At 44.3% G+C, this 24,884-nt stretch overlaps 1 protein-coding gene across 2 annotated transcripts in view; it reads right to left on the reverse strand.

Annotated features, from left to right (window-relative positions):
• UHRF2 (ubiquitin like with PHD and ring finger domains 2) overlaps positions 1-24,884 on the reverse strand; it is a 124,780-nt gene that overhangs the window by 36,292 nt on the left and 63,604 nt on the right. For both annotated transcript variants that reach the window (XM_020810373.3, XM_020810371.3), the window contains 3 exons: positions 16,502-16,611; positions 14,914-15,100; positions 1,153-1,276 (listed from right to left, as the gene is read on the reverse strand). In XM_020810373.3, the coding sequence (XP_020666032.1) occupies positions 1,153-1,276; positions 14,914-15,100; positions 16,502-16,611 (421 nt within the window). The remainder of the gene's footprint in view (positions 1-1,152; positions 1,277-14,913; positions 15,101-16,501; positions 16,612-24,884) is intronic.

Raw genomic sequence — 24,884 nt, forward strand, 5'->3', positions numbered from 1 at the left:
TAAAGGGCCACCTAGCAATAAGCCTCTTTCTGGACTGTCCTAGGTCACCATCTCCTTGAACATTAGAGATTGTGGCATCTAGAGGACTTTATGATGAAGAAAGACATCAGCTACCGATGAAGATCTTAAATTACAGGCAAGTCCACAGGAGAACAAAGCAAATCCTTTAAGTAAATTGGTTCTATGCTCTATAGGGCTTTCTAGTTCTATTAAATGGTACAATGGAACTGGCAGTCTGTGAAGATGTTTTCCATACCAGACAGATATGTTCTATTGCCCAGTTCCAATCAATAACCTAGTTGCTGGATTTTAAATCAAGCGAGAAATTTGCAAGAAGATTTCAACAGCATTCATGTACAATGTACTGTAGTAAACAAGTTGACTTAGTTTTACAAGGGCATAAACAACGGACAAACATCATAAAACCATCTCTGCTACAGGACCTACATTTTAACATACCCTGTTTTCCCCCCAAAATAAGGCCTAACCTGAAAATAAGCCCTAGTATGATTTTTCAGGATGCTCATAATATAAGCCCTACCCAAAAATAAGCCCCAGTTAAGTGAAACCCCACCCTCCACCATTGTACAGCAACCAGAAGATGACATGACTGTATTTGAATAAATGTAGATTGTTGTACATGAAAAAAATAAAACATCCCCTGAAAATAAGCCCTAATGCATTTTTGGAACAAAAATAAATATCTTATTTTCGGGGAAACAAGGTAGCACTTTAGCCTACAATTATAAGAAGTATTTTGTGCCACAGATAATACTTGAAATACTAGAATGAGGGACGGATCTAATGTCACTCCAGTGTAGGAAAAGTTTTATCTCTCCTGTAGTACAGGGTTAGAAGTTTACAATTATATTCTTAAAAGTTTACTAATATGGTCTTGGCTCGGTATCCTATCAATCTTCCACTGAGCTGAAAACCCCTTCAGAGTAGTAATGCAAGATCATGCCACTTACATTCATTGTCACTGCACAAGCGGTGATCTTTATGAATAAACCGTGTCCTCTGCTACACTTGCTCAAGTAGTGCAATCCTATGTTGCATGTATGTTGAAGAAAGGACTTCCTGTTCACCAGAACCTCAACAGAATACTGACTATGCAATACAATGTATTTTTAAAATATATATATACTTTACCTTGCCCCAATCACGTTGGCTATCTGTGCAAGCGGATGGCATCTTTGCCTTCTTTTTACTTTGCTTGAGCTTTTCTCCAGCTTTTACAACTTCATCCGAATCATTTTTACAGGATGGGCAATACCTTTAGAAATGGTATATTTTTTTAATGAACAATGAAAAAGCAAGGCAGAACAGCACAGAGGAAAGCGCTTGAACAATCTGCATCTGTAGCACAAGCTGTTGAGTGGATCTTCATCTTGTAGTTTCTCTTGCTGCTTCCTTGTTCCCTCTTTGCTAACTCAAAAATAAGTACAGAAGTAGGAGATTGTCCATTGTTCAAGACAGGATTAGTAGAGTGACCTTGACAGTTGAACAACAACAACTTGTTGACTAGGCCATACCCCTGTCTGAAGTGATGGATTCTTGTACCTAACCTCAAAATGTGTCTCTCAAACACCCAATACAAGGTTCACTTTGATCTTCTGTTCCTCTCTTTAGCTCTAGGCTTGGGTTTGGTGATGTTGGTGAGGGATTCTCTGGGCAATAAAATGCAATGCAGTACGAATCAAAACCAAACCAAATCAAATATGAAACCCTCCACCACTACCTCCAACTTTAAGATTGGGATAAAGTGGAGGCTTATTTTGTCTTAGCACTTGCTGGGAACTCAGTATTCCCAGCAAGCGTCGAAGTTGGTGAAACATATCATTTTGCTTTTGTGCCTGCCACGTGCTCCAAGGCTGAGTGCACTGTAGATTTCCATCCCAGGACAGAGCCAGAGAAAGGATGCAGAAGCAGTAATTTGGGGTAGACTCTGCTTCTGCCCAACACGCATGGTGCCAAACAGACCTTGCATCGGGCTCATCATGTTCACCAGGAGCTGATTAAGCCATTCTCATAACAACTGTGATGAGCAAGTCTGCTGAGCATTAATTCTAAGAAAGCATTACTTAATAATTTATACTTGTGAGAGAGGAGGGCTTCTTTGCCCAGGGGCACCTAGTCACGTTCCACAACTATGGGAGCAGCATATTCCATGAATTATCAAATCCACACAAAACTCCATCTTCTACGCCAGTATATTTGTTTCCACTTTTTAAAAGATGTTTTGGAGGTGCATTAAAAGTTAAAAGCATTAAAACACAGGAGCTCATAAAGGCAGAAGATACATGTCTAGAACACTTTGAGTTTGCAGCCTTGAGTAACCCAGGTATTCCTGGACTGCAACTCCTAGAAGCCTTCACCATGAGCTATGCTGATCAAGATTTCTGGGACTTGCATTGCAAGAACACCTGGGTTACCCAAGGTTGGGAACAACAGGTTACTCACCTGTATTTGTAGTTCTTTGAGTGGACCTCTGTGATTCACACCCTGGGTAATCCGTGCCTGCACAGAGCCTCATCAGAAGATTCTAGAGCTTCTGCGGTAGTGAAAAAACACATTAGTATAGACCCCTCCCCCTCCTTATATGTACCTTGGCGCCAAGACTCTCCTTTCAGTTAGGTCAACTGCCGCAAATTAGAGCTGCATGGCGTGATACTGGGGAGGTTGGGCTGGGATGTGTGAATCACAGAGGTCCACTCAAAGAACTACAAATACAGGTGAGTAACCTGTCGTTCTTCATGGGCTCTGTGAATCACACCCTGGCTGACTAACAAGCTGTCTTATCCCGGGGGAGGGTGTCAAGCCAAGGTAGAGGCTAGCACAGCACGTCCAAAGGCCGCATCAGATTTTTGTCGAACATCCAATCTATCATGGTTAATGAATATGGACAGCTGTGACCATGTGGCAGAGGCGCAGATGTCCGGAAGAGGAACGCGGAGAAGAAATGCCATGGAAGCTGCCACTGCCCTAGTGGAGTGAGGGCAAATCACCTGAGGACCTGGCCTTCGAGCAAGCTGTTATGCTAGGTGGATGGTAGAAGCAACCCACTTGGAAATTCTTTGTGATGTCACTTGGAAACCCTTCCTAAGGAGTTCGTAGCTGACGAAAAATCGAGCTGATCATTGGAAGGGTTGTGTATGGGCTAAATAAAATGCTAGGGCCCATCTGACATCCAGAGTATGGAGGACTCTTTCTTGAGCAGTACATGGAGACGGGAAGAAAAATGGGAGAACCAGCAGTTGGGACATATGAAACTGGGAAACAAACTTGGGGAGAAAGGAGATATCTATAAACAGCTTGATATTATCCAGATAAAACTGGAGATAAGGATAATCATAATACATACAAAGCTGCTAGTTCACTGGCACAACAAGCGGATGTGATAACAATGAGAAATGCTGTCTTAAAGGTAAGTAGTCTAAAGCAGTGGTTCTTAACCTATGTTACTCAGATGCTTTTGAACTGCAACTCCCAGAAACCCCAGTCAGCACAGCTGGTGGTGAAGGCTTCTGGGAGTTGCAGTCCAAAACTCCTGAGTAACCCAAGGTTAAGAACCAGTGGTCTAAAGGCTTCAACTGAAGCTAACTGCTCAAATGGAGCCTTGGTGAATTGCTGCAGGACTACTGTTAAAGACCACTGAGGAGAAGGTGGGTGTACATCTGGATACATGTGCGATAAACCCTTCAGGAAACGCTTCAGAGTAGGGTGCCTGAAGAACTGAGCTGCTGGGGAAGTTGGTGGTTGATAGGAAACGATTGCAAGATAAACCCTCAAGGAAGAAAAAGAGAGACTCTTGGTTTTAAGATGAAGCAGAAAATGAAGGATGGTGGAGAGAGAGCAATTGACTGAAGATAGTGTAGAGGCTTCATTAAAGGATTGGAATTTCTTCCATTTATACAGATAAGCTCTCCTAGTTGAGGGTTTCTTTGCTTGATGGAGGACATTCATCAGGGAGGAAGAATCCTCCACGCTGCCAGGTGCAGAGTAGGGAGGTCCGGGTGAAGAATTTGAGCCTTGTTCTGTGTGAGCAGGTGAGGCAGATGGGGCAGGTGATGGATGTCTGATGACAGATTGTGGAGAACTGGAACCAAGGCTGTCACGGCCACCATGGAGCTATCAAGATAGCATTGGGTTTGTCTTGTTGGAGCCGGAGTACTACTTTGCAAAGGAGCGGAAATGGTGGAAACAGGTAAGGGTCCTGGGCCAATGGCCTACAAATGCGTCTCCATGTGAGTGCTTGCTGACTCCTGCGTGGAAGCACTAATGTTTGCAGTTCCGATCTGTCCGGAAGGCAAAGAGGTTGATGGTAGGTGTGCCCAGCATTTGCAGAGGAGAAAGACAGACTGGTTTAGTTTCCATTCATGAGTTAGGGATTCCTTGCGACTGAGGAGATCTGCCAGATTGTTGTCTTGGCTGGCTATGTGTATTGCTGTGAGGCAGTATGATGCGACAGACATCATTCCCAGAGGTCGACTGCGAGATACAGTAGGCTTGCAGAATGAGTGCCGCCTTATCTGAGAATATAATACATTGCTGTAGTGTTGTCGGTGACATGTAAGATGGTCTCTAAAAGCCTTGCATGCTTTTATCACTGCTAATAGCTCTAGTTCATTGATAGGAAGCAATTTCTCTCTTTCTGATAATTGGGCATGAATTTTTAGGGATTTGCAGTGAGCCCCCCCCCCCAGCTTGTGAGACTGGTGTCAGTAGTGACTTGTATTTGAGGATGTGGTTGCTGGAAGGGTCATCCCTTTGTAACGTTTTGGGTAGAGCACCACCAAGAAAGTTGGGTGGTGAGTTCTGGAGTGAAGAGGGCAAGGAACCATGCCTGGAGTGATCTCATCTTGAGGCGTACATGTTGGATGCCATCGTGCCTAGAACACGTTGAACTGTTAGTGTGGGTATAAGTGCATGAGGGGTGAAGGTGCGCAGCAGGGACGTCAAGTTGTATCACTTATCTGCTGGAAAGAACGCTTGGGCATGAGTAGAGTCTATAAGTACCCCTATGTACTGAACAGCCCTTGTGGACTGTAACCTAGACACTTGTATGTTTACAGTAAGGCCAAGATCGTGGAGAAGAGACAGTGTAAAGTGGATATCTTGTTGTTTCTTCTGACGGGAGTGAGCTACAAGGAGCCAGTCGTCAATGCACGGAAAGATGTGGATCTTGTGAAGTCTGAGGTAAGCTGTCACGGGGCGATGCATTTGGTGAAGACTCTGAGAGCTGTTGCGAGTCTGAAGGGGAGTCTTTTGAACTGGTGTTTTGAGTTCCGAGTTGGAAGTGGAGGTAAGGTCTGTGAGAGGGGTGGATGCATAGAAGTTAGTGTCAGTTAAATCTACCACTGCAAACCAGTCATTCTTCTGGAGAAGGGGAAAGATGGACTCGAGGGTCGTCATACAGAATTTGGTGGTAATGGTACTGTATAGCAATTTAGCTCTCTGAGGTCGAGGATGGGATGGAGACCTTCATTCTTTTTGGGGACAATGAAATAACGAGAGAAAAAACCTCTGTCTATTTGATATACCGGTGTGACGTTCCACCCATTGTTCCCTGTTGTTTTCCCCAAAACCAAGGTTCATTCTTTGGATACGTTTTGTCTTTCTTCTGCTGCCACCACTGTGAATATCTCTCACCCACACTGCACCATATATGCATCAGACATGTGCTGCCAATATAACTTGTTTATTTATCTTTTGGTATTTAAATCACAGATGTTCTTTTATCATTGTTTGGGATCACTCATTAAAACTTCTTATATTTGATTACACATTTGCTTATTCAGGTGTTGTATTTATTTATGCACATTAACCAACTCATTAATAATCTCTGACTATCTCTTTATCTTGACTATTCAATTTATCTCCTTCACAACTCTCCTTCTCCTTCTCTGTCCACTCTCCAACTCTTCTATTCTTCTCTCTAACTCTTTATCAACTCCTCTGTTCTATTTCTCTAACTGTCTCCCGCTGCCTAATTGTCTAATTGACTCCACCCCTCCTGTCTTCTCATAGGTTCCTGCACTTGAGCTTCAGCTATGATAGACAGGAGTGATGTGGGCATTCCGCCACTACCGGTTCTATGAAGTGCCTGTATTTAGTCTTGCAGGGTTTGCGATGGAGGCGACAGTGTGCAATGGTGGAGGGAGCTGATGGAACTGAATGCAGCACCCACTTCGGATGATGAAGAGGACCCAAGCATCCGTGATGATGCCTTCCCATGTAGGTAATTGTTTACAGAGGCAGGGGGGAGAGATACTATGATGCATTGCGATCTCGGCCAGCTGGACGTCAAACATGATGCTTAGTCGTGTGATCTTTGTGCCTAGTCTCAGTTTGTTGACGTGGTCCTGTAAGGTTGCTGTTTGAAGCAGGCTGTATAAGAAGTTTGCCTCTGAGGTTCCTGATGGAACTTCTAGAAGGAGTTGTAGGGGCATAGCCATTGAGTGCACTGGGGACATTGGTGGTATGAGGGATAGACTCCCCAACGTCTAGCGGCTGATCTCTTTTTCTAGACGTTTTCCAAAATGTCATCTGTCTCTGCATTAAAGAGACCTGTCCCATCAAAGGGGAGGTCTTCAATGCATGTTCTTGCATCTTCAGCAAGGCCAGCAGTTCTCAACCAGGAAAAACAGCGAAGAGCAACAAAGGTAGCCATGGATTTAGCTGTGGTATCAACAGTAAGTCTAGCTGACAGCAATTGTTCTTTGGCAACTGAAAGTCGTCCTTGCTGGAATGTTTGAGCTAGAACCTTTTTGTCCTCGGGAAGTGCCTCAAAGAAGGTGGACATATTGCCCCAGAAGAAGTACTGGTAGGCGCCCATGGCTCCCTTGTTGTTGTTTAGTCATTAAGTCATGTCTGACTCTTCATGACCCCATGGACCAGAGTACGCCAGGCCCTCCTGTCTTCCACTGTCTCCCAGAGTTGGGTCAAATTCATGTTGGTCGCTTCGATGACACTGTCCAACCATCTCATCCTCTGTCATCTCCTTCTCTTCTTGCCTTCACACTTTCCCAACATCAAGGTCCTTTTCAGGGAGTCTTCTCTTCTCATGAGATGGCCAAAGTATTGGAGCTTCAGCTTCAGGATCTGTCGTTCCAGTGAGCACTCAGGGTTGATTTCCTTTAGAATTGATAGGTTTGCTTTCCTTGCAGTCCAGGGGACTCTCAAGAGTCTCTTCCAGCACCACAATTCAAAAGAATCAATTCTTTGGCAGTCAGCTGCCTTTATGGTCCAGCTCTCACTTCCATACATTGCTACTGGAAAACCCATAGCTTTGATTATGCGGACCTTTGTTGGCAAGGTGATGTCTCTGCTTTTTAAGATGCTGTCTAGCTTTGTCATCACTTTCCTCCCAAGAAGCAGGTGTCTTTTAAATTTGTGAATGTTGTCACCATCTGCAGTGATCATGGAGCCCAAGAAAGTAAAATCTGTCACTGCCTCCATATCTTCCCCTTTTATTTTCCAGGAGGCGATGGGACCAGTGGCCATGATCTTAGTTTTTTGGATGTTGAGCTTCAGAACATTTTTTGCATTCTCCTCTTTCGCCCTCATTAAGAGGTTCTTTAATTCCTCCTCACTTTCTGTCATCGGAGTGGGGTCTATCCAGTCCTGCCTTTCGCATGATGTATTCTGCATATAAGTTGAATAAGCAGGGGGACAATATACAGCATTGTCGTACTCCTTTCCCAATTTTGAACCAATCAGGAGTTTCATATCCAGTTCTAACTGGCTCCCTGGCAGTTAGCAACTCTCATGACGAAGGCAGCTGAAGAATAAAGACATCTATCCATTGGGTCAATTCTGCTGCTGTCTTTATTGGGCGGTATGAGGATTTGACTATGTCGAGAATGAGAACTGGGAAGCTTCAACAAAGATCACGTTCAGGGCTGGTTGTTTTTGGAGAAAAAACACTCCCGGATCTTGGACCCAATAAAGGTTGTCAATGTGCTTCGACATCGAGTAGGATGAAGCTGGTTTTGTCCAGGAACATTGTACAGTGCTAAGTAGGGACAGCAACATGGAAATGTGGACTGGAGTAATTGTGTCCTTGGAGATTGGATCGTAGAGATGATCTGCATGCTGCTGTCAGTCTATGTATTTGAAAATCCAGGGACTTAGCCATACGCACCATTAATTCTGCGTAAGTTTGAAAATCCTCCACTGGAGACAGAGGGTTGGCATCTGCTCAGGCAAAGTCATCAAGATAGATGGTGTTTGCGGTCTGGAGCCTTGTTCAGAATAGTCGACATCGTGTCTAGACTCCGGGGATTAACAATTGACATCGATGCCAAGGGGTTGCGCCTCAAAATATTGGTGTCAACGTCAAGATGTCGAGGGTGTCTCCATGGATATCGGTCAGTGTGACGATCACTCCTGTCACTCATATTCAGGATCTCATTTGCATGAGCCTATGAGAGGAGTGCAGGGGCGGAGTCAGCGGATATAAGAAGGTTTGGCAGAAGAGTTGCAAGAGAGATAGAGAATTTGCAGAGAGAGAGAGATAGTCAGGGAGATTGTGAGAAAGATGCTAATAGAGATAAGCTGGTCAAGATAAATAGAGCAGGTGGTGATCGGTTATGTGGAAACATATATGATATTTTAATGATTTGATTGTATGCACTGAATAAAGAACATCTGTGATTCTGAGTTACTTTAATACACTTCAATAAATAAGTTATTTATTTATTTATTTATTTATTTATTTATTTATTTATTTATTTATTTATTTATTTATTTAATATCCCGCCCATCTGGTATAATTATACCACTCTGAGCGGCTCACAACAGAACAAATACAATTAAAACAAAATGAATCCATGAACATCCATTATTAACAAACATACTAAAAATAATAAATGATAGATAAGAAAAAGAAAAAGTTAAATTAAATAAATTAAATTAACTCAAATGCTGGCAGGAGGGAAGGCCTGGACATAAAGCCATGTTTTTAGTTGGATTTTGAATGCACCCAGCGTAGGGGCCGCACAAATCTGAGGAGGGAGATTGTTCCAGAGGCGAGGAGCCACCGCCGAGAAGGCCCGGTTTCGAGTCTTTTCCCTCCGGGCCTCCCTCGGCGTGAGGCTCCTCAGCCTCACCTCCTGGCTCGCGCGGGTGATCCGGGTAGATCTTGGTGGGAGAAGGCGTTCCGCCAAGTATCGAGGTCCCAAACTGTTTAGGGCCTTATAAGTGAGCATTAAAACTTTGAATTCGATACGGAAATGAATGGGCAGCCAATGCAATCTGGCCAGTATAGGAGTAATATGATGGTATTTCCTCCCTCCCGTAAGGAGTCTGGCCGCTGCGTTCTGCACCATCTGAAGTTTCCGTATCAACCTCAAAGGCAGCCCCACGTAGAGCGCGTTGCAGTGGTCTAATCTTGAGATTACGAGCACGTGCACTAAGGTAGTGAGAGCCCCCGTGTCGAGGTAGGGCCCCAGGCGGGCAATCCGCCAAAGATGGAAAAAGGCGGAGCGGACAACCAACGCCACCTGTGTTTCCATGGTGAGCGCCGGGTCCAGGTGTATGCCCAAGCTGCAGACCCCACTCGCCGGAGCCAGGGCCGCCGCCCCAAACAAGAGAGAGCCACCCAAGCCACCAACCACGGGGGCCCCCACCCTCAGAACTTCCGTCTTGTCCGGGTTCAGCCTCAGACCGTTCTCCTGCATCCATTCCAGTACAGTCCCCAGGCAGCGCTGAAGGGACAGGACGGCATCACCTGCGGTTGGAAAAAAGGAGATGTAGAGCTGAGTGTCATCAGCAAACTGGTGACACATCACTCCACAACCCCTGATGACCCCAGCTAGCGGCCTCATATAGATGTTAAAGAGCGTTGGGGAGATAATCGAACCCTGCGGGACCCCACAGTTGGAGCTCCACGGGGCCGAGACACTCTCCCCAAGCTGGACTCTCTGGGGACGATCCTCCAAGAAGGAGCGGAGCCAGGCTAACACCAAGCCACCGATTCCCAACTCAGAGAGCCTCCCCAGGAGGATACCGTGGTCGATGGTATAAAGCCCGCCAAAATATCGAGGAGGACCAACAGAGACATTTTGCCCATCAGCCTCCCTCAGCAGGTCATCGTACAGGGCGACCAATGCCGTCTCTGTACCGTGACGCAGCCTGAAGCCCGACTGGAATGGATCCAGGGCATCTGTTTCATCCAGGAGTGCCTGAAGCTGATCTGCCACCACCCTCTCCACCACTTTGCTCATGAAAGAAACATTGACGACGGGCCTATAATTGGCAATTTCATCCGCCGCCAAATTAGGTTTCTTTCTTATGGGCCTAATGAGTGTCTCCTTGAGGGCAGGTGGAAACCTGCCCTCAAGGAAAGACCCATTTATTATTGCAATGGCCCATTCCATTGTTTTCGGCCTGGCTGCTTTGATTAGCCAGGCCGGACAAGGGTCCAAGGAGGAGGTGGTGGCCCAACAGCGGTCAAGTACCCTGGCTACAGAATCGGGCGTTACCGGCTGAAAAGAGTCGAAAATGACCGGGCAAGACGGAGCGCTGGACATCTCAGCTCGACTCGCTGCGTTCAAAAAAGGAGAGCGTTCCCGGCGGGTGGCCTCCACTTTAGATTTAAAAAATGCTGCAAATTGGTCCGGTGAAAGACTAGGGGAGGCCCATCTCCTGAACCAATTCCGGATAGGTCGTGCACTATGCAGAAAAGCTCCGCCTGCTGGTTGGATGCTTCGCTTATCCGGTTAGCGAAGAATGATCTACATGCAGCCTTCACCTTGTTCAGGTAAAGGTTAGTTGCGACCTTAACAGCTATTCAGTTCTGTTGGCAGTAACAACACAACTGTCTGACTAAAGTCTTTTACACTGTGGATAAAGGAAATCCACTGGTGGCAGTGAGAAAAAGGAGGAACATCACAATTGATATCTGCTGGTGGGAGGACATAGCGTGAGCTCCTTTTGTTTGGTGAAACAAGCAGGGGCCATGTGGTAAACATCACAGTTGGTATCGAGGATCACCCACGGACAACAATGTCGATGGAACGTCCATGGGCAAAGGTTGATATCAGGGATCGATAGCAGAGCCGGTATCTCGGTGGTGACGAAATGGAGGCTTGATCAATGGTCGATATCGAGGATCGTCAATATTGGAGCCAGTATGGACAAAATGGACATTGTTGTCAAGGTGGTCAATGTGTCGATGGACCACACTGGATGGCTGAGGAGTAAATAGATGCTGGTGATGCCGAGTGGGATGATCAATCCCGATCCTCTTGAACCAGGAAATACCAACCTACTGGAGCTGCAAATGCACTCTGAACCAAAGAATATTGATTAGCTGTTCTGGATCTTTTAGGTCTCAGCTGATAGGCAGTCTGTAGCCCCTGATTATCTTGATGGTGAGATTGTTTCGACACCGAGAGCTGCCAAGAGTGACATTTCTGGTATGGCACTGCTGTTGAACCAGGGAGAGTAATCGGTTGATAATGCTTGGCAGGCTTTCCAGTTGAGCACTGATTGGGGCAAATGGCTACCCGATAATGGTGCTAGGCTGTTTTTGTATATATAAAAAATGATTAGGCAACCCTCTTGTTGGCCACTTTATAGAAAAGGACCATACCTTAGAAGAGCTTGTATTTTGGGCTACTCAAAGAGTTATTGTCAACCAAGACAGGTTCCTATTGAGAAAAGAGATTGATTGGATTTTAAGACTGAATACACTAGTACCATGAGGGTTAAATGAAGAGATTGATTTTCTTCCCCTGCTGTAAATACACCAATTAAAATGTCAACTTTGACTCAGCTGAGAATAAAAGGCCTCCCTGCTCAGTGTCAACATTCCTGATTAGCTTCGGAGCTGATACAGACCAGAGAAATACAAAGATTTTGGTATGTTGACTATTTCACTTATTAAGGTCATTTATAAGGCTTTAACATTTTTAATAATTGTTTTTAAGTGTATAAAATATAGGTCCTCAGCCATACACACACACATGCACACACAATGTTTTATAGGAATATACCTGATATGTATACATTTATAATTTTGAAATTTTGTTTACTTTTAAGCTTCTGATGAAGGCCTTGCCGAAACGAGTTAAGCAAGAAAGTTTTTGAAGCTTTTCACCACTTAATAAAGACATAACATATTGTTATATACCACAGACATCCTGAGATTGTTTCTCCCTGCATCTTTTGGTTGCCCTTCGTGATGCGTCAAAGGTCGAGGTGGTAGGCCTGCTGGGACGGAGTAGGGCACGGTATCAGGTTCCATTTCTCTCCCTTGCATATCAAATGAAGCAACCAAAGAGGGGCTTGCTAGGGGAGCCAGATTGCTGGGGGCTGGCGGGACAGGATGTACGTTGATCCACCCGGTCTTCCCATTCTGGCGATTGTGAAGAGCATGGTTGATGGGGTGGGAACCCTTCTTCGTCTGAGGGTGAACCCATGCAAACCAAATCTCAGGACTCCGAGGATTGCAGAGAAGTAATACCCGGGGATTTTACCTTCGAGGATTTGGACTTTTTCAGTGGCGAGGGATCCAGAGTCAAAGAGGCGTCGGTGGACAGCTTTCTTTTTGTGGTCGTTTTCGATGTTGAAGACTTCGACATCGACTGTTTAGTTTTGTGCCCCTTCATCTGTTTGGATGACGTTGAGGGGGCATCAGAGTGCGATGGTGTGGCCAAAGGGCATTGTTTTGCCATCTCTGAGATGGCTTTTTTCATGGCCTTAGCTTGTAAGGTGGTTTTACAAGCAGGCTGAGCCATAGTTTTTTGCAGGTTGAAGGGCTTGTTCCCAAAGTGGAAGCTTCAGCCCAGAGAGGCGAGTGCAGAGAACTCCGTGCTTAAATTTCTTACAGTGAGGGCACGAGGAGGTTTGGTGAGGCTCACCATGACAAAAAAGACATTTAGCGTGGCCATCTGAAAGTGGGATCTCATTGTCACAGAACATGCAATGTTTAAACGGACACAAGGGTGCCATGAAATACTAATAAAATGAGAAAAGAAATGGGGGAGGTGTTCAGCCATTAATGAAAAGAAACCCCCTTTCTTCTTTTTTTGTGTGTGAAAGAAGTAAACAATAAGGGTTAAAACAGATTAAAAGAAATCAAGATTAAACGCCCTTTCGCTTTTAAACTCTCACAGAAGCAACAATACCAGTCTCTCAACATGGCTGTTGAAAGAAAACTGAAGGGAGAGTCTTGGCGCCAAGGTACATATATGGAGGGGGAGGGGTCTACACTAATGTGTTTTTTAGTTATCGCAGCAGCTCTAGAATCTTCCAACGAGGCTCCGCGCAGGTAGAGATTACCCAGGGTGTGATTCAGAGACCACGAAGAAGAACCTGCTCTACACAATTTTCAACCCCATTCTCTGCCAGCAAACCCTCAGAATATAAAAAAGCAAGATGCTGATGTCCTACTTTCTCTCATTTCTCCTTTCCTCTCACTATTCCTAGAACAATCAATCTGTTCAAGGTGCTGTATTGAACTAACAGAAGTAGAGAGAGGGAAAAGTCAGCTTTTGCTCACAATTCTCCACAAATGTCTTATCTGGATATAACCTATTGTTTCAGCATACCTACTAATACAGCTTTTGAGCACAGTGACAAACATGACATAAAAGACACTAAATGTGCTCTTTTAAACAGCATGCTAGTAACCTTACTCAAATGTACTGTCAGGTAGGAGCACCAGATGTTTCAAGCAACAAATGTAGTATTTTTTTTCATGATTCAGACCTATATAACATACTTGTCTGCAGACAGACCTGAAAGTAAGTAAAGAGGTTTTCAGTCTACAAATCCTATCAGTCCCAGCCAACAGACCCCATGGTGATGGATTATAGGAACTGCATTCTAACATCTAAAGTTGCTCTCTTCTGCTCAAAACGGGGAAAAGGGGGGGGGGGGGACAACAATGCAATGACAGAGGCCTCAAGATACATATTATCACATGTGGCTTATGGTCCAAACAAGGCAGAAAACCTTCACCGCCAAAGCTGGGGACGACGAACCCATCTCACTGTACAGGCTATGATCCAGCCTGAATACTACAGATACATAACATCTGGAATTGCTGATGTATGTCCTTTACATCAAATATGGTAATAACATAATCTTTGACAAACTTTATGAGAAAGGGTAAACTACATCTTTCATATCTCTCCCAGATACTGAAGGCTGATGCACAATTCTTGATTTATGGTGTCAAGCAACTTTCCCTCTAATTTTTCAGCCCCACAACCAGAACCAAAGGGGCTGGAAACAATCGATGTGGCTGCACGGAGGAGAAGGACCCTGCACAGAAAGGGGGTGGAGTCGCACACGCTTGTGCAACTGTGTACCTTAGAGGGTACCTTGGTGATACACCATAAACTTGTGGTATATACACAAGGTTAAATCAAAGTATTTCGGTGTTTCTATGCCCACAAGTGAGTCTTGTGAATGAAGTTGTCTCATTTCATTTACAAACGTGCACTGACACAAGAAAGAAAATTAAACTTCCTTCCACTGTTTAAGGATCAATGCAATTAGGTGTAACTATCTACATTAAATGACCATTACAGTAGCAGCAGCATTTCAGAATTAATTATTCTTTGAGTAAAATAATACCACACTCAAATTTCCTTCTTTCATCAAATAAAGATGGAACCCAGCTTTTATTCAATATAAGTCTCACTTGTCTTCAAGAAACTCACCTTTTTAATGTTCAGTTGGAATATCTCAAACACAGTAAAACTGGAATATTGCATCATTTATTTATTTATTTATTTATTTATTTATTTATTTATTTATTTATTTATTTATTTATTTATTTATTTCATTTATACCCTGCCTATCTAGTCAATTGTGACCACTCTAGGCGGCTTACAACACAATATCCCTACTATATTCTACAGAGCAAATGTTATAAATCTGTCTTGGGTTATTTACCAGTCCTCGTCTTCTGGTATCTTGCTTAAAGGTGGATTCAAGCAGTAGATGTGGTAGGCCATGTTACATTCATCGCAGAGAAGTTGCATGTGGGCATCCTGTTTTCCTCCACACAAATAACAAGAACAAAATCGACATTCTTTATCTGGATCAGCTCTGCAATGCTTGCATTCAGGGCCACTCTTTCCTGCAAATAAAAATAACATACATACTGATCTTTCTTATTAAAGAGAATGTTTAAAATAAGACGGAGTAAACAAACAAAGAAATTGAAATACTGTATTTGCCGGCATACAATATGACTTTTTGGCCCTGAAAAACATGCCTCCAAGTGGGGGGGCCGTCTTATACGCCGGGTGCACTTCCAGCAAACCCTCCCTCTCTCCCAGTGAAGTCACTACCTGGTAGTAAGACCAAGTAGACCAAGCTCCTCCTTGGTAGCCTGGGAACAGCCTGACTCTAGCGCCGAACAGCTGACTGTCGGGAACCAGCAGAGAGGCGGCAGCCATTTTGAGATGCGACCATATGGCTGCCGCCTCTCAAAATGGCTGCCGCCTCTCCAAAATGGCTGCCACCTGTCCAAAATGGCTGCCGCCTCTATGCTGGTTCCTGACAGTCAGCTGTTCGGTGCCGATGCTGTCCTTCCAGCAAACCCTCGCTCTCTCCCAGTGAAAGGAACCAAAAGCAGCAAAACGAACTCTCCCCATGATGCAGCCAAAGCAGAATCACACATGCGGAAGAGGGGGTAGTCTTATATGGCAAGTATACAACAAACTCTACATTTTGAGTGGAAATGTTGGGGGGTCGTCTTATACGCCCAGTCACCTTATACGCCGGCAAATACAGTACACTCATTATCAAGTCCCAATTGACATAATATTTAATTTGCAAGTTCTGCTCTTTTGTAGACTGCACAAGAATATAGTAGACTTCAGAAATAAGAATTGTTTGTGAGTGCAGGTGAAAAATTTATTTCACAAAGGCAGACACAAAAATCAAAACTTGTTTGAAATCAGAGTGGGAATATTTACATGTGGCTCTTCTGCAGAAAACAGAAATAGTAGTATACTATTAAGCAGGGATTTGAACCCAGACCCCCATGTCCCAGTCCATCACTCTATTCACTATCTGGGATTCTATGTCATTTTACATTACACAGCTATAAAGTAGCCTCCCCTAGCCTGGTGCCTCCCAAATGCTTTGCTTACAACTCCTAACATACTTGACCACTGGTCATACTTCTTAGGCCTTGTGGGAACTGTAATCCAAAATGTCATGAGGACACAGGATTGTGGAAGTTTGCTCAATAAACAGGAAAAATGTTGCTCTCTAGATTTCTCTACAAAAATTTGTATACGGATTTCATTTTAAAAATGCAGGTATATGCCACTGCAATAAGACACTACTTCTATGAACTATATACTTAACTTGAAAAATTATTCCTATACTATCATTAAATAACAAGATCTATCTAGTTCACATAATATTAATGGAAGCTGTATTATTTCCAGATTTTGACCACTTCCCTCCATAAAGGAAATATTTAAAATTACTTCTGGAAACTATCATGAAAACACCAAATACCTACTTCTGAATTCTCCATCTGCAAATGTTAGTGGATATGCTCCTGGCTTTTCAATCTTGTATATTTCTTCTATAAAAAGTAGCTTGCAATCATTTATGACATCTCCTGGGCCTCTGAAAGTCAAAACATAGAATACTTTAGTTTCTCTAATTCAAATTATAATGGGACCAATGGGACAGAAATAAAGGTTATCTTGAACTACAGGTGCTGGTTATAACTATATATATAGATAATAGAAAATAGTAAAACTAGTTCAAACTGAACAAAAAGCATAACTCAGGCTGCAGTTTTTAAATTATTCAATACCACTCAGAAAAAGAATAAACATTTAGAGTAAAACAAATCATAAATCCATCTGAAAATCATACAACAGATATATTTGGAAATATTTTTAAATTCCCGATTAAGATACAATATTTCCTTCCCAAATGCACTGCCCATGGTCATCTCTGCTGAATTAACAGTATCATGAATTCACTAGATAAAAAACCAGTAAACCAAAAATCTGACCTAATAGGAGCAAAAAAAGCATAATCAAACTAAAGCTCCTGCCTCTCATTAACATATACAAAAATGTAATAATACAATATTATTACTTCCGTACTGGCAAATCTAAGCAATAAATGGCAACAGAAGTCAAGATAGGGTCACTGAGGCATAAGAGTTAAAAAGTCAGTTGTTTAACAAAAATATTTAAAAGAACGTGTACTAAGGCAAGAGCAGAAACAAAAGCAACAGAAAAATGATACAGAATATTCGATAACAATGGAAAATCCAAAAAAACTGGGTATCTGTTGCAATGTTTTATTACAGATCCCAATTATGTCTCACGGTCTTCAAAGGACTAGTTAAAGCACTTGTATATTATTCACAGTGAAATTAACTGAAGTGTTAAAGTATTTTGGCTGTCAGGACCTGTGTGGTATATATTCAGGAATGTGAACATAAAAAAACCCTAATACTGGACAGAATGTTTTGCAGACAAAATACTGAGACCTAGCTCAGCTATAAATATTTAACAGTATCTGTAATAATGAGCAGCAGAGGAGACACACACTACTCCCCTCATACGTGTAGCAAGAGCTTCACACAGAGGAGTACATACATAATGGCTTAATCTTTCCAATGCCTCCTGTCCCAAAACTGGGTACTTTACAGTGCAATGTTTCTGAAAATAAAGGATTGGCCAGCTGCACACCATTGTTAAGGAAATGCATGAGTGCACTTGCAATGTTTTTCCACTCTTCGGGGAGGCTCATTCTGTGTCTAGGCTCTAGTTGGACATCTACTTGGATACAAGACAAACTTTCTGTGAATTAAGAGAAATTGAATCAATGCAGCACTTACAAGCATGCAATTTATGCCCCACCACATGTACAAAAGCAGATCTAGCAAATAGGTGAGACCACCTTGGGTACTTAAAGTGAAAAAGACGGGGTTAAACTAAACTAATAACTCTATTGAAGTAGCCTGCTTCTGGTCACAAGCAATCGAATTATCTTAATATTTTGATTTGTTTTAAAGTTACCTATACTGTATATCATATACAGTACATCCATAATTTTAAATTGGGCAACACTCTAATACAAATAAAGAGAAAGAAAAGTTGCAATGCCAGCTCAGTAAGTTTCTGAACCAAGCTGTTTTTAATATACTGTTATCAATTAATCCCGAAAGTAACCTAATACCAAGAGGACTCTATTGTAACAATTTATTTAAACAACACTATTAAGAATGTCCATTAGAAAGTGGATCCTATGCATGGTTCTTCCTAACAATTAAAGAAACAGCAGCATCAGCATCCACATCCTTTGTGATCAGTAGCACCAATCTGAGCTTACAACATGTGAAACAAAAATTAGCAGCTAAAACCAACATTCCACTGCAAGAAGCTACTTCCCTTCCACTTCCCACTGCAGCCCCCTACAATGCCTGAAACCCAGCTCTGGCAGGTTTTCCGGGGATCTACCTGTTACATACAGCACTGATGTTACCTGTCTGTCATGGGTTTGGAGGGAAAGTTCCATCCTATGGAGAGTGGAAGGCGGGACATCAGGAGGAGGGGCTGTACTGTATATATATGTGAAGCCTGTGTGGTGAAGCAGAGAGACGCTGGGATGTGAAGAAGCAGCAGCTGGGAAGAAGAAGCTGGTGTGGGAGTCTGTGTGTCAGACAGGGTACTACTGTGTGTCAGAGTACCAACCTGATAGGTTCAGGTGTCTGTTGGTTAGCCAGAACTGATAGGTTCAGGGTCTGTGCTTCAAGTTAAGGGTTCTGTGTGAACCAAACTGTATGCATGTATGAATGAGACTAAGCCACGTTACTATATCTTATTCACCTGATCATTTTATTTTCCCTGTGTGTTGTTTTAAATAAACCTTATTCTTTTATTTGTTGAAAATCCATCCCTGGTCTGTGTGACTTCTTATAGGGAATGGTTGGTGGCAGCTTAGTTAAACTGTGGCAGATCCCAGTAGGTCTGGGTTTGTCACATTGATTGGTGTCCAGCGTGTGGGATACGACTGGTCCAGTTGTCCAGTGGTCCAGCAAAGCCTTGGCACGTGTGCCCAGAGCAAGGGGGGTCTAGTCAGGGACAATCTGAGGCGCGTAGGTAATCTTCTAGGTGTACCTCACGGGGAGGTGCGCTAGTGGAAGAACGTGCCAACTGGGGAGACTAGATTAGGGTGCTCTGAGGCAGCCTGTTTTTGGCGGGAAAAAAGCTGAGGCAAAACTGCGTAGTAAAAGTGATCTAGCCTGCCTGCTGAGAGGCCCAGCAGAGGGGGGTAGACTCCAACTTGCTACAGTTGCAAGTTAAGTGCTGAAGGACAGCAGCATTCTATAGGGAAAGCTGCTTCTGAGGCAAAAGAAAAAAAAAAGTGGTCGTTTTATTTTGAGGCTTGACTTTTTAAAGCAGCCTGTTCTGAGGGGGGGGATTATGCCCTTGACTCGAAGCCAAGTGGCAGAAATGGGTGAAGTGAAAGACCCCCAGGTTGACCAAGGTTCTGAGGATGAATTTGGCTCAGTGCAAGATGACAGCACAGGAGAGCAGAACCCAGAACTCAGAAAATTGCTCCTAGCCCAACAACATGAACTGAGGATGAGGCAATTTGAAATGGAGGAAAGGGAAAGAGAAGAAAGATTAGAGAGAGAAAAAAGACAATTTGAATTAGAGAGAGAGAGAGAGAGAGAGAATGGAGAGGGAAGAAAGAATGGAGAGAGAGAAAATTGCTCTGGAAAAAGAAAGGATGGCGTTTGAATTAAGGAAATTGGAAATAATGAACCAGAATAATAATAACAATAGGGATTCTGAGGGAGGCCAATTGTCTAAAGCTGACCTGAAGAAATTCCCTGTGTACCACAAGGGAGATTGTCCTGAGGTGTTCTTTTCCTTAGTGGAAAGAGCGTTTGTGGACTTCTCAGTGAGGGAAACTGAGAAGATGACCATCATGCGATCTTTAATCAGTGGTAGCCTGGCTGAGGTCTATGCCGAGATGCCTGAGGAACTGATGAAAGATTTTGCAGAGTTTAAAAAACTGGTGTTTGCAAGACATGGGATAAATGCAGAACAGCTGAGACAAAGATTCAGGTCACTCACCAAGAAACCAGAACAGACTTTTACCCAAGTGGGGGCCCAATTGGTGAGGCTGCTTGAGAAATGGCTATCTCAGGAGGGGACAGAGACCTTTCAACAGCTTAAAGATTTGATAGCGCTGGAACAGTTCTATTCAGTCCTGCATGGGGAATTGAAATTCCAGGTGAGGGAAAGGAAACCAAAATCTGTGGCAGAAGCCGCCGAGATCGCAGATTTTATTTCGCAAATAAGAAAGCCCTTGGGTGAGGGGAAATCTGTAGGTAAACCCAAAGAAACCTACAGCAAGTACTCTCAGGGACCAGGGAAAAGCCAGCAAGGGGGAGGGGCCCATGGTGAAGGGAAGCCCTCAGACATGAAACCAAGACCTCAGATTTTGGAGGGAAAACTAAAACAAGATGAGAGAGAATCAAAATACACCCGAAAATGTTATTTCTGTCAGGGAAAGGGTCATCTAATCTCAGAGTGTGAGAAATTAAAGCAGCTAAAAGGAATGGTGCCTCAGGATTCGAGTGGGACCAAGCCAAAAGCTGTGTTCTGTGTCCAGAAAGAGCAAGGCTCATTGTCACTGAGGGAGCCTGTTGCCATGGCGACTCAATCTGGAACAGCTACATCTGCTGATCAGGCTAAGGAAAATGGTCCTCTTGTGGAGGTCAAGCGATGCTTGCTCGTGAGAACAGATTCTCAATTGTTTGAGACAGCAGGGGTGGACGTAGGAATACTTGACCATCAGTATAGGGGGCTGCGGGACACTTGTTCCCAGGTGACCCTGTGCCATCCAGATATTATTCCTAGGGAGTATGTAATCCCAAATGAGAGCATGAAGGTGGCAGGGATTGAAGGGCAGGTGATCTCTCTGCCAGTCACGGAGGTACCTGTCAACTTTCAAGGCTGGAGGGGAGTTTGGCGGCTAGCGATTTCATCGACTCTGCCAGCAGCCGTGCTCGTGGGAAATGACCTGGCTGAACATGTGAAACGGGTGCTAGTGATTACACGTTCACAAGCCACCACGGGGACAGTTCAGGGGGGTAATGATGAGCCAGAGACGGAAGCAGAGGGGAGTTCAGAAGCTGTGGTGGAAACCTTGACCACAGACAGCCGATTTGGACAAGAGCAAAAGGCAGACGCCACTCTCCAAAAGTGTTTTGAACAGGTGACTGACGCCCAGCTAACACCTGAAACCCCAGTGAGATTTCTGGAGAAAAAGGGGATTTTATATAGAGAGACCCTGAGGAATATCTCAAAAGGGGGAGATGGGATCAGAAGTCAGCTGGTGGTACCTGAAAAGTATCGCCCCATGATCTTACAAAGGGGGCACTCTGACATGTTTGCTGCACACTTAGGGGTGAACAAAACACAGCAGAGAATCACACAGAATTTTTACTGGCCTGACATAGGGAAGCAGATCAGGGAGTTCTGTAAACAATGTGATGTGTGTCAAAGGCAGGGGAATAACCGCGACAGGACCAAAGCAAAGTTGTGCCCTTTGCCTGTGATTGACACTCCGTTCAAATGCATAGGGGTGGATATTGTGGGACCTTTGCCCAAGGCCACAAAGAGGGGGAACAGGTTCATTCTCACCATTGTGGACCATGCCACGAGGTACCCTGAAGCCATACCCTTGACTAATATTGAGACTAACACAGTGGCAGATGCCTTGGTGGGGTATATGTCCAGGATGGGATTTGCCTCAGAAATAATCACAGATTTGGGAGCATCGTTCACATCAAAGCTCATGAAACGCTTATGGCAAATCTGTGGAATTAAGCACAAGGAAACCACTGCCTATCATCCTGAAAGTAAGGGGTTAACTGAGAAGTTCAATGGGACTCTAATGCATATGATTAGGGCTTACTTGGCAGAGAATCCAAACAATTGGGACCAGAAGCTGCAATCCCTTTTGTTTGCTTATCGATCAGTGCCACGAGCCAGTACCGGGTTCAGTCCGTTTGAACTTTTATTTGGGAGAAGGGTGAAAGGGCCCCTTGATTTGATCAAACAAAATTGGGAGCAGATCACCCAGGATGACCCACAAGATGTTGTGACAGATAGAGACTCTTTGAGGAAGGACCTAAAGAGAAACCTAGAGCTAGCAGCAGAGACCCTGCAAACTCAAAAGGTCAAAAAGAAAGCTTGGGATAACCAGAAAGGCAGGGAGAGGCACTTTAACCCAGGGGAGGAAGTGCTTTGGCCTAGGCCTTGCAAAGGGAACAAACTGCAGCTGGGTAGCCCAGAAGTAAAGTACTTGGGTCACATAGGAGGGGGAGGAGTGATAAAACCCCTGGAGGCCAAAATAGAAGCAGTTCGTGATTGGCCCAGACCCAACACCAAGAAAAAAGTCAAATCATTTCTTGAGTTGGTGGGCTACTACAGAAAGTTCATCCCGAGGTTTAGCGAGATTGCGGCTCCGCTGACCGATCTGACGAGGAAGAAGACTGATGACCGCATCCCGTGGACCAGCGACTGTGAGGCGGCGTTCCAGAGGTTGAAGGAGGCGCTCGTCCGGTATCCAGTGCTGTGTGCTCCAGACTTCGACCGGGAGTGCATCATCTAGACCGATGCGTCTAACAGCGGGGTAGGAGCAGTTCTGTGCCAGGAGGATGAGAAGGGTGACCAGCATCCAGTGTCCTACCTGAGTAGGAAACTTCAAAAAGGTGAGAGACATTTGGCAACCGTGGAGAAGGAGTGTTTGGCCATAGTCTATGCGATCCAGAAGGCCAAGCCTTACATCTGGGGAAGACATTTTGTTCTGTGCACTGACCATTCACCACTGCAATGGTTAAAGACAATGAAAACCCACAATAGCAAACTTATGAGGTGGGCTTTAAATCTGCAGGACTATGACTTTGAAGTGAAAGTGGTCAGAGGGTCAGTGAACTGTGTTGCTGACGCCTTGTCAAGAAGACCTGAAGAATGAAGACGGCGAAAGAAACATGGACTATGTACATATGTTGGTGAACAAAAAGGTTAAATGTACCTGTTTTTTGAATTTGGTTTGTATGAATAAAGGTAACTTGATGTAATGTATATGGTAAATGTTTAAATGCCTAATTGCTATGGTTAACTTAGAATGTAAGTATAAGTAAGTATGATATGGTATGTATAACTGTTGTTGTGTGTTTTATCCAGGTTGTTTTTTTGGGTAAAAGCACCTTAGCTTTCCCCCTACAAAACAACTTATAAAGAGGGGAGGTGTTACATACAGCACTGATGTTACCTGTCTGTCATGGGAAAGTTCCATCCTATGGAGAGTGGAAGGCGGGACATCAGGAGGAGGGGCTGTACTGTATATATATGTGAAGCCTGTGTGGTGAAGCAGAGAGACGCTGGGATGTGAAGAAGCAGCAGCTGGGAAGAAGAAGCTGGTGTGGGAGTCTGTGTGTCAGACAGGGTACTACTGTGTGTCAGAGTACCAACCTGATAGGTTCAGGTGTCTGTTGGTTAGCCAGAACTGATAGGTTCAGGGTCTGTGCTTCAAGTTAAGGGTTCTGTGTGAACCAAACTGTATGCATGTATGAATGAGACTAAGCCACGTTACTATATCTTATTCACCTGATCATTTTATTTTCCCTGTGTGTTGTTTTAAATAAACCTTATTCTTTTATTTGTTGAAAATCCATCCCTGGTCTGTGTGACTTCTTATAGGGAATGGTTGGTGGCAGCTTAGTTAAACTGTGGCAGATCCCAGTAGGTCTGGGTTTGTCACACTACCCTCCGCCTGTTCCACTGAATTCACCATTAGAAGTCCACTACTGGATCCCAGCAAAAAATTGAAAGTAGGAAAAACAAAGGTTGGCTGGTATTTTGATCTGGGTCTAGCAATCAGAGTCTCTCAACCATCTAAAAAATCACAAGATATCTGGAATGAGGAAACAGGGAGAAAGATGGGTGCTTCATGCATTTCCTCTCTTCTAGTTTCCTTCTGCACTCAGTTCCCCACAAACCACTTATCTCCCAGCTACAATAAACACACATACAGTAAAAACAACAACAGTAAGTCAAAAAGTGATTAATGCCATGTATCAAGCTTTACAATATGTCCAACGTTTGGTTGTTTCCAGATTTCCTTCAGATTCACTGGGGTTTGAACATATGGACACATTTCCAAGGACAAAAAGCTTTCCCAGTGAAGACTCCAGGAAGAAGTCAGGAAAATAACTACCGTATTTTTCGCTCCATAAGACGCACCTTTCCACAAGACGCACCAATTTTTTAGGAGAACAGGAAAAAAATAATTTGTTTTCTTCTCCTAAAAATTGGTGAGCCTTATGGAGAGGTCCATCATATGGAACACATCCTAGGACCCTTTGGAGGCTCACCCTGCCCCCCCCGGGGGGTCAGAGGGGGCGAAATCGCCAGCTTCTGGGACTTGAGGCTTGGGAAGCTTCAGAAGAGTCCCAGAAGCTGGCGATTTCCCCCCCTCTGGCCCAGCGGGGGGCAGGGTGAGCCTCCAAAGGGTCCTAGGGTGTGTTCCAGGATGCTTTAGAGACTCATCCTGCCCCCCTCAGGGGTCAGAGGGGGCAAAATCACCACCTTCTGGGACTCTTCAGAGGCTTCCCAAGCCTCAAAAGACTACCAGAAACTGGTGATTTTGCTGGTGATGGCCCTGTGCGGTGGGGGGGGGCGTGGCAAGGGTCCTGGGAAGATCCCTTGGACCCTTGCCACGCTCCCCCCACCCCCCCACGGGGCCAGGGGGGTAAAATCGCCAGTTTCTGGGAGTGTTTGGAGGCTCCCCAAGCCTCAAAACACTCCCAGAACCTGGCGATTTTGCCGGTGCTGGCTCTGTGCGGGGGGGAG

This window comes from Pogona vitticeps, chromosome 2 (assembly GCF_051106095.1).
Source record: "Pogona vitticeps strain Pit_001003342236 chromosome 2, PviZW2.1, whole genome shotgun sequence".
Lineage (NCBI taxonomy): Eukaryota > Metazoa > Chordata > Lepidosauria > Squamata > Agamidae > Pogona > Pogona vitticeps.